The following is a 10,810-nucleotide window of genomic DNA, read 5'->3' as shown; positions in this document are numbered from 1 at the left end:
CATAAAGGGGGAGAAAAGAATTTTTCTCTATTTTCTTCTGAATCTTATTAGCAATAATTTAGCAATAATCTTCAAAAGATACAACTCTGTAGACTTCAACAGTTTATGGGTCTTAAAGACACAATGGTGACAGCTCAGGCTTGGTATCACATGGTCTTAGTTGGGTTTTGTTCCTTAGAATGTTTTTTTCCATAGGCTGAAATTTTTCTGCCAGACTAATTTTATTAACCGACACAGAATTTCCTATCTCTAAAGTTTACTTGGAATACAAACTAGTAAAAGGTATGTATAAAAATATAGGAGAATTTTCCTCCCTGACACACAAAATTCACAAATTTCATAAAGATTTCTGCAGTTTCATTTACAAATATATAAATTTATTAGAAAAGACATTCCTACTAAATTTTGGTAGGGTTTCATTTAAAGATGCATCCTCTTCATTGCAAAAAAAAAAAAAAAAAAAGGCAGCGGGGAACTATTCTCAAAAGCCGCATCTAGGCCGAGAGGGAGATGCCGCTGATGGTGTACTAGCCATCTCGCGGTGGGCGGAGTCATCTGTATTAGCTAATGCACCAAAACACAAGGAGAACACAACATCATCTTTGCATGCCTGGTCTAAGCTGTCTATCAAAGCATGTTTTTCATGGTTAGAACACTATTCCTCAGATGTGTCCTTAGTTCTGAGACTATGAAATGACGCTTGGTATAACCCCGGCACATGCTACCCAATCAAGGGATCGTCGTCATCATCTTGTAGCTGAAGTCGAGAGAATGGCCGGCGGACCGAGAGTCTGTTCTGCGTGAAGATCAAGAGACATGTTAGGGTGGTGAGCACCAAGAGCGCGCCGATGACAATCCCAATGGCTTCTGGGAGATTGATGCACCACTGGTCCACTAACAAGCACTTGGTGTGACCCAGCGTCCCGTTGTTGGGGCTGGGGCTCAATCCCAGGATGTGGCACATCATTGGATAGATATCCACGATGTTGATGGTGCTCTGCTTGTAGCCCTTGTGAAATGCAGGACCATGGGCAGCTAGAAACGGATGCATGCTTGCCAAAGAATTATCATAGCCGTGGTCACCTACTGAAAAAGAAAGAAATGTCGTTAGTAAATATGGTCAGCTTTCTTATGACAAAATAACTTGCTTGTAGTGAAAATGCCCTACCTGGCAGTCTAATTTCCATCTTAAGACTCTGGTTGCAAGGCGTGGTGGCGCACACCTGTAATCCCAGTACTCGGGAGGCTGAGACAAAAGGATCACAGTTTGTGGCCAGCCTCAGCAACTTAGTGCGACCCTGTCTCAAAATAAAAAATGAAATAGGGCTGAGGGAATAGCCTAGAGAGGTAGAAGGCCCCGGGCTCAATCCCTGGTAGCGCACACACACGCTAACTGAACTAGATGGGACCAGAAATAAAACTGTATTTTCTTCAGCCATATCCCCCATTCCCACCTCTCGCTTTTCTCTCTCATACACCCCTTTTCCCAAAGGGTCCTGGCTTCAGACACTACTTCTCAACCCGATGTACTTCTCTCACAGCCCAGGCCCCATTTATTTCACCTGTCAATCTCCAGTGCTGTCTGTAAACACTTGCTGCAAGTAGCGCTAGTGACAGAGTGATCCAGCCGTGTGGCCGTGTGACTGACAAGAGCAGAGATGCACCCAATTCAACGCCCTGCAGTAAGAGCAGGGCCGCCATGCGCTCTTGGCTTACCCACAGTCAATAAATCCCACAGGTGGTACCGTCCTGGCCTGGAGCGGAGGGAGATGACTCCATCTCCTACCTCCCAGGAGAGAGACTCCGGGAGAACACGGATGCTCCCTAATGCGACTCCAGTGCCAGCCTCCCAGGTTTTAGCTTCAGCCACGCTGCCTTTCAATACGCAGCCACTGCATGGAACACGTTCTCACTTTCATGTTAGGTGCAGGAGGCTGAATGATTCGTTCATCGATGCTTGTTACAATACTAATTATATACTTGAAATATTTTGTAAAAATGGCTAGTATGACCAATGGGACAAAAATCAGAATATAGACAGGGATAGCCCTTATGATCTCAACAATATTAACACTTGCATGTATGTGTAATAGAAAAAAGTTAGAAGAAAACTCCCACAGTTAATATCTGTCTATATCTCCATATTAAGGAATTTTCTTCTCTTTTCTGTATTTTCCAAGTTTACAAAAATGAGTATATAAAATTACATGAATACACATGCTCCACTGACCAAGTCTGTCTTACCCTCACCGGATGCTTCTGGATTTCTAGATGTCAGGAATTTTTAAACCACAGCCTGTGACCAAATATGCCAATATCCACCAATTTTTACAAATCAATTTGCATCGGCACACACCACTGTGATTTACTTACATACTGTCTACAGCTGCTTTCACGTTATAAAAGCTACTGAGCTTGGAAGTGAGCTGGTCCATGAAGACTTAAAATACTTATCTGATCCTTTACAGAGAAAATTTGCTGACCTCTGCTATCGACCACAAAATCAGATTTAAAAAACAAAAAAGCTTTAAAATTGAATTTAAATACGGACAAGCTTCGGGAAGGCAAGACCTGTAACGTTTTTTGTTTTAGGAGAGATTCTGCTCCATCTGTTTACTGGGTGGACTGTTAGTTTACTTTCTGGTTCTCACCCAGGGTTCTAAATAGCTACGGCATCCAAGGGAATGAGTGAATCGACTCAAGGTTACGCAAACTTCCTTAACACACAATGAAAGGCATCTGAAGTAGCGAATCCCCCTCCCCTCTGCTTCTTTATTTCCCTTTTAATTTCTACAAATCAAGAGATGCTAATCATGAAAATTACTGACAGGAACTGCAGTTTTGGTACAAAGTAAGACTACAGATTTACCCTTAAGGTCGCCTGTTTTTCTAACTTACAGGTGCGACTGTAGTTACTGTAAGCTGCTATCAAATGAAAACCTGAGGATCACCTCGCTGGAAATGGAACTGATAATGCTGTGTGAACATCTCTTAATCAAAGGGCCCTCTCAACAGAACAGCGTCACGATGTGTGACGTAGCCCTAGGATACACGAGAAATCCCTTCGATAAATACTTACATTTTAATGATGACTTATTTAGTACAATTGTCCAGCCTTCCTCAGCAACCAAAATAACAGGCTGGACCCGGTCGTTATGTTGGTAATGAAATCTGTTAGGAATGTCTTCCTTGAGATAAACATTCATGTGAGGGCTACAGTTTTTCAGTTTGTCATAAGCCTCTGTTATATCTATAAAAAGGAAACAGCAAGGGGAAAAAGACACGGTTGCCTGATAAGAAAAAAAATATATCTAACAAGAATAATTGAAAATAAATCCTGCACAATGCCATCTATTAAATCACTTCTATACAGAGGATAATCATGCGACAGTGCGTGGGTAGTTGCCTCCCTCAAATACCTTTTCAAGCATCTATGTATTTCTTTTTTTCATTTTGTAGTAATCCTGGTGGGCTTTTTATACAAAGGGGACAATTTCCATTAAGCTTCCTAAATATAAATGAATTATGTATTACTACTTAACTACTAATTCTCCAATTAGTAGATGTATCTTACACTAAAACCAAAGAAGTTTAAGGCTGGAAATATGCTTTTCCTCACAATGTGATGAGAAGAGAATATATCAGAATAATAATAACTTTGAATCTAGCCCATAAGCCAATTGCCCAAAACTTGTACGACCAGAGAAAAAAACCATAATCCTATTCTTCCTAGGATAGGTCCTCCCTCCTCAATCAATCGCCCCAATGGAGTAACAGTCTGTCCAATGAAAGTCCACTTACTTATTTTGGGCAGTACTGCGGCAACGGGGCTCACATCTATAAGGCTGTAGTTTGAACGATCGATGCAGAGATCCAAGTTTATCAGTCTGTTCTCAGAACACTGCGTCATCCCATGATCACTGGTAATGATCACATTAAGATCTTCCCACAATCCTAACATCTTCAGTTTCTGGACCAGGTCACCGATACGGTCATCGACTTCTTTCAACACTCTCCGCATGCTTTCTTTATCCTCCGGTCCATACCTGTGGCCACTTGCATCTGGCTCTTCCCAATAGAGAGTTGCGAAGGTGACTGGTGGGGTGGAATTGCTGAGCCATGTGGTAATGTTATTCAGTCGCTCCTCAAAGGACACTGAGGAGCTGTAATTCATAAAATAGGAAGGTGTGGTGTTCCGAATGGGCACATCTGTACCAGGCCACATGGCAGCAGCGCTTGATCTGTTTTCCTGAAGCTGATTGGTCACCCAAATAGGTACTGCCTCGTTCCACCAAAAAGGGTCCTTGTCATTAGAGTCAGAGAAATGTTTCTTTGTGACTGTGTCATACATGGAATTGGCCACAATGCCATGGCTTTCCTCATACAACCCTGTCACAATGCTGTAGTGGTTTGGAAAGGTTTTTGTGATAAAAACATTTTTCACATGTTCTACCAAGACGCCTTCCTTGATAAAATTCTGGAGATGAGGAAACTCGTAGTTCTGCAGATAATCAGCTCTAAAGCCATCAAAGGACACCAGTAGTAATCTGGGTGGCAAAGTAGATGAGGAGTTCCCTCTACAGTCGGCTAGAAGTCCAGAAAACAGAAGTATTACCAATAACTTCATTATGAACACATTGAAGGCCAGCAATCGGGGTTCCTAAAACATAGAAACACAATTTGTAAGCAGTAATACTATTCGACTTGGAATGTTTCGGAAGTTCAGCCAATAGGAAAAGAAAACCAAGATTTATGAACCTTTTCTATGCCAGCTGTAGCTATAGCAACCTAAGAAATAGGTGATGTCATTAAAAGATAAACTAATAAAGCCAACATTGGAAAAAATAAAAATTGACTTTACTTGTCCAGTTTCCTGGTGATATATGTCCTGCTGCATCCTTCATGCTGTGAAGAGAAAATGGGTCATTCTTTACCCTTCACAGATACGCTTGTTTGGTTGCCTGGCTTGTCTGCAGTAGAAGAAATCATCCTAAAGGCTTAATAACAGATGAAGAAACAAAACTGGTTCTTCTGTGTAAAATACAAATAACAACAAACTTGTAGAGGCTCCGCAGAGGCAATTTTTGTTTAGTTTACTGAACAGTATCCTATAGTTCCTTTAACCCACAGAAATAATTGGTAGAAATTCCATCATACTGTCTCATCACCAGCTCTTGTTGAAGAATTCTAACATAAAAAGGGGCCTAAGAATAAATGTTATTTGAGAAAAAAAAAGTCTTAGCTCAATCTGTACCCGCCCTAATATTTACATGAAGTTGACTAACCCAAAAATGTTTTTGTGAAAAAAGAAAGCCTCCAAGGACCTGGATGCCACCGTAACTTCTGAAGAGACTCCAACGATGCGGAAATCAATTTCATCACCACATCCTCTTAATCTTCTATCATACTGTCCAAGGCATAACGATTTTTTATTCTTTTTAAACACAATACATTGATCACAGAATCCCTGTAACCTAATAAAGACCCTTGCCTTCAGTCTCTTTCTTCTTTGAGCTCTAAGAAAACAGACCAAGTGATTTAGGGAGAGCGATCTGCTTTCGGTGGACAGGACCCCTCTCCCACTGTGACAGTGGAGAGGAGAGAAGGCCAAGTCACAGGACAGTATTCTCCGGGTTCTTGGACTTAGGGTCATTTACCAAAAGAAAAAAAAAAGGAGGTGTAAAAGGTTGAGAGGTTTGGGGAACACAGAGAAGGTAAGACGTGGTCAGAAGGTGACTGGGCAAAAGGGGGAAGAGACAGGCAACGTGAAAGCTGGATTTTAGTAAGCGGCACCGTTCTTCCTCTCAACTCTATGGCCTCGCACAGGCATGAACAAGAGAGGTAGCTGGTCCCCCGGCTGGAGATCCTGCCAGCAACTGAGGAGGACTACGCTGAAAACCTACAGACTGGCTGGAATTCAAGCTGCAGCATTAGGCTAACATTAGTAGATCTGAGAGGAGAGAGCGTTTAGAATAGGTTCTCATGAAGTCAAAGAACCGGTTTTTATTGTTGTTGTTGCTGTTTCTGTGGTGCCAGGGGCTGAACCAGAGGCTTTCTTCCTCAAAGCTACAACTCCAGCCCTATTTGATTTTTTAAACAGGGTCTCACTAAGTCACTGGGGCTGTATTCAAGCCTGTGATCCTCCTGTCTCAGCCTCCCAAATACTGGGATGATGGGCATGAGCCACCACCCAGCTGCAGAGAGCCGAGGCTGTGAGGTGTGTTCTGAAGTCCCTGAAATGAGTAAGAGCCTGAGTTGGCTACAGGGGTATGCACCTTGGGCAGCAGCAAGCTCACTCCTATGACACAAATCCACACGCCATTTATCATGTATCAGTTAGACCGCAATTACTTGAAGGCAGAGACTATTGCAAAGACACCACCAATTTGACTTCTATTCTGGTAGGTATTCAAATGCTTATGCGGTGACGCTGAGACCATCTGAAAGGCACTGACTTAAAACTCAGGAGGTCAAAGACAAAATTGTACTTCTGAGTATCTTTGGGTCTGAAAATTTCAGCTATCTGCGTGGGATATGCGGGCAGCTATTGTTGGTACCATCAGGGAAACCAAAAAGAATGCAGAAAAACAAAAGCAAACCACCCCTCCCTCCACAGGACAGAGTAACCATCCTAATGTGCGTAAGAGACAGGCATGCTCCGCAAGCCCCGGACCTCATCAATTGCATTCCCTGGGAACCTTTTTACTCGGCGTGGCGTTGCGTGTCTCCTAGCATAATTCCTTGCACAGCTCCTCCTCCACAGGAGACTATCTGCAGTCAGAAAACAGCAGTGTCTGGGATGGGCCCTAGGTTTCAGCAATTTCAGAACCTGTGTCAAAGGTAGAGTGCCTCCATCAGAGTTTGGACTGTGGAAATTCCCGTTTCTCTGGAGCATAGGTACTTCCTCCCTCCCCAATAGGTGCCCAGTAATAGATTAGATAAGAACTATCAAAGAGGTAACAGTATCTTTTCAAGGGGAGGAGATTACTTATAAATCTCCTTTTAAAAGCGTTGTCTACTGCCTGGCTCTTTTCCTCATTTGCAACCGACCCATCCCATGACACTAACTATTCTGCCCGGCCGTCTTGTGTGTGTCAGAATGAAGCATTCGCTACATTCCTCCAGCTCTCTCCCTCCCACAATTCCTCACTCCTTCCCGCAGCTCCAGTCTAGTCGCCCTGCCTTCTATCATGTGACACAGCAGAGCGGATGCAGCACTGCAGGTGCAGTCTCCCGGGTCTACAGCAGGAGGCGCCCTCTCTCTCCCGAGTCCACTCCGCAGTCCTCTCTGAAGGCCCCAATGCCTGCCCAAGCGCTCTTGTCTCAATCCACCTTCCTGCCCCGATCGCCTTCCCCCTTTCCACCCAACATCTGCCGCCAGCTTGCATTTCCTGAGCGCAGCTCTGACCATGGCATTTCCCCAAGATGAAAACAAATGTTCAAAGGAGCCCCCTCCTGGTACAAAACGTGGAGCACCTCGGCCTGGCATTCAACCCCTGCAAACAGCCAAGTCTACACTGCTTACAAATTGCCTTGAACCAGGCACAGAAGTAATTGCCAACCTGAATTTTCATTCACCGTACCCCACTGTCCCGATCTGAGATGTATTGCAATGGCATGTATAAGATAATCGTGTATGTTGAGAACTTACAGGTGACCTATAACAACTCCTGGGAAATAGTGTTTCTAGAAGAGCCTAAAGTTACTTCTTACACAGGACGACTTGCTCAGACACCCGTGGAGGCTATTTTAAAAAATTATCTAACAAATACCCAATATGACTAAGTCCACAAGGTAAAAATACATGCAAATACCATGGATACATACTTTTCTGTATGTATAGGATATATACTTTTCAAATATTTTTTACTCAAAATGGGGGCATCAATGATCACAATAATGAATCAGGCTTTCATCTTGGAAAGAGACAGCCAGGCTTTATACTTGGATGTCTCTGTAACGCCGTCTTAGGCCTCATACACCATCAAGTCGGCTTCTTTAGAACAAGTCCTGAAAGGAATCACTACTGATGGCGTATCATAGTGTTCCAAAGTCTAAACCTTGTCCAGTAGAGAAGAGGGGTGCCAAAGCCGACTCAATTCAAAAAACAGAGACGACACAAAAGGATGGATTTAGAGACACAGTATTCTACCACACACAAAAATTAACTCAACATGGATCACAGACCTAAATTAAAAGCTAAGGCCATAAAACTCCTAAGACAAAAATATAAGAGCAAATCTTTATAACCTGGAATGAGGCAAAACCTTATTACATATCATGCCAAAAGAGTAAGTAACAAAAAAAACAAAACAAAAAAAGAAACAGATAAACTGGATTTCATCAAAATGTAAATATTTTGTGCTTCAAAGGATACCATCAAGGAAGTAAAACGACCCCATGGAACTGGAAGCAAATATTTGTGGAGCCTATCTGACGAGGGATCTGTACCTACGACACATACAGAACGACTACAATTCGGTAACAGAAAGTCATATAATCCAGTTAAAAATGAGCAAAGGATTTTAAAAAGATATTTCTCCAAAGAAGATACAGATGACAGATAAATATATAAAAGGATATTCTACAGCATTGCTCCTTAAGGAAAGGCAAATTAAAAAACCACACTAAGAGACCACATCTGCTAGGACGGGTACATAAGCAAGACAAATGCTAAGTGTTGGAGAGGACATAGAGAAATCAAGAATTTCATAATCTGCTAGGGGGAATGGAAAATGGTACAGCCATTTTGAAAAAAAAAACACATTCAGGCAATTCTTCAGAAGGTTAAATATAGACCTATCAAAAGACACAGCAATTCTAGTGCTGGCTATATGCCCAGAGACATGAAAATACAGATCCATACAAAATTTATACACAAATGCTCACAGCAGGATTATTATCAGAATCAAAACAACTCAAATGGCCACCAAGTAAACAAATAAATAAAATGTGGTATACCCACATAATGAGACATTTGGCGATAAAAAGAAATAAAGTACTGTTACATGCTACAGCTTGGATAAACCTTGAAACATTATGCTAAGTGAAAAAGACAGTCACAGAAAGTCATTTATTATATGATTCCATTAGCTAAAATGCCAAGAGTAAGCAAACTTATAGAGACAGAGAGCATATCGGTAGGTTCCTAGGGCTGCTGTTGAGGAAAAATGGGAAATAAATGTCTGTGGGTGTGAGGTTTATCTTGGGGGAGGCAACGAAATGTTTTAAATAGTGGTGATGGAGGCCAGGCGTGGTGGCGCACGCTTGTAATCCCCGCGCTTGGGAGGCAGAGACAGGAGGATCGCGCAGGTTCGAAGCCAGCCACGCTGGCTTAAGAGACCCTGTTTCCAAATAAAAAGTATAAAATAGGTCTGGGGGCATAGCCCGGAGGTAGAAGGGCTTCTAGGAACCCCAGTACCACCACAAAAAAAAAAAAATAGTGGTGATGGTTGTACAACTCCATAAAGCTATACACTTTAAAATGAGTGAATGGTATGCGACTCATACCTTGATAAAAGTTCATTTTATAAAAAACAGGAGGAAGTGAAACTGTATTCTTAAATGCCCACCACCACAGAACAGGAAACATCTTTGTCATCTCTTTTTACCACAAAAATTATGTGAACTGTGTTTAAATGTGAAAAATGTTTTATATCGTTTCCAGCACCAAAACCTGCGTTTCCCTACTCCCACAAAATTCAAATCAAAACCTTTCTTCCCCAAATCCTGACTAAAAAGGACGCCCCAGGAACCCAGGCTGAATCCTAGGGTTCAGTAACCTCTGAGCACATTTCCCTGGGTCTGAGTGTCCCAGTCTTTATATTGGAGCTTAGCAGCACAGAAAGAATGGAAAGGCTATAGAGTAAAGTGAGAAGGATCCCGGCAGGCACGTTCGTGCTCAGTGGGAGGGCTATCTTGGTCAGATCTATTTTCCTCTCAGCTTCAGATTCCCTGTGTATGAAATGGGGATGCATTATTAAGTTTACGGAAACCGTCAAATTAGTTTCCCACCAGCCATTCTAGTTACAAAGCTGTTAGAAAAATCTGTACTACACCAGCAGAACAATATCATCATCATTTAGTCTAATCTCTTTCTGCATATGGTGAAGCTGCGGTCCAGTGACTGGTCGACTCAAAAAGCAGCTAGCTTCGCTGTCCTCAAACTTCATGTCCTCAACAAGTGTACACGACTAGTCACAGCAAGTTCGCAAATCTACTCTACTCTGATCTAATCTCCAAACTATTAGTGGAACTTTACCTGCCAGATCATCTTTCATCAGCCTGGATCTATCTATGTTCATCATATTCTGCTCCATTCTAGCAGTGAATGTTAAACCAGAGTGAAGATCTCAAGTAGGTTCTTTTTGGTTTGGTTTGGTTTTGTGGAGGGTCTGAGGATGCAGCCCAAGGGCATTCAACCTCCGAGCTACACCCCCTGCCCTGATTTTTATTCTTTATTTTGAAACAGGGTCTCACTAAGTTGCAAAGGGCCTAAGTAGCTGAGGCAATCCTCCCGGTCTCAGCCTCCCAAATGCTGGGATTACAAGAGTGCGCCACCACGCCCGGCTAGGAATTTTTTTTTTTTTTTTTTAGAAATAAAGTATTCCAAGAATTAAATTGTTATAAAATGTTGGCAGAAACTTTGTTGGCAGAAATTCTGTAATTCTTTCTCTCTCTCTCTCTCTCTCTCTCTCTCTCTCTCTCTCTCTCTCTCTCTCTCACACACACACACACACACACACACACACACACACACACAGATATCAAAGAGAAGAAAAAAAGCAGATCTATTTGGACCACATCCACA

The 10,810-nt window shown here is 42.4% G+C and overlaps 1 protein-coding gene across 1 annotated transcript; it reads right to left on the bottom strand.

Moving 5' to 3' along the window:
- Positions 1–721: 721 nt before the first annotated feature.
- ENPP4 (ectonucleotide pyrophosphatase/phosphodiesterase 4) lies at positions 722–4,627 on the bottom strand (the record flags this gene model as incomplete). The annotated part of the gene is made up of 3 exons (XM_080700411.1): positions 722–1,086; positions 3,080–3,250; positions 3,802–4,627. The coding sequence occupies 3 exons, from the start codon at positions 4,625–4,627 to the stop codon at positions 722–724; spliced, it is 1,362 nt and encodes a 453-aa protein (XP_080556537.1).
- Positions 4,628–10,810: the final 6,183 nt, after the last annotated feature.

This window comes from Muscardinus avellanarius (genome assembly GCF_963383645.1).
Source record: "Muscardinus avellanarius genome assembly, chromosome: 8".
Classification (NCBI taxonomy): domain Eukaryota; kingdom Metazoa; phylum Chordata; class Mammalia; order Rodentia; family Gliridae; genus Muscardinus; species Muscardinus avellanarius.
The sequence above is the reverse complement of the archived record's forward strand: the minus strand, read 5'-3'. Positions and strand labels throughout refer to the sequence as shown.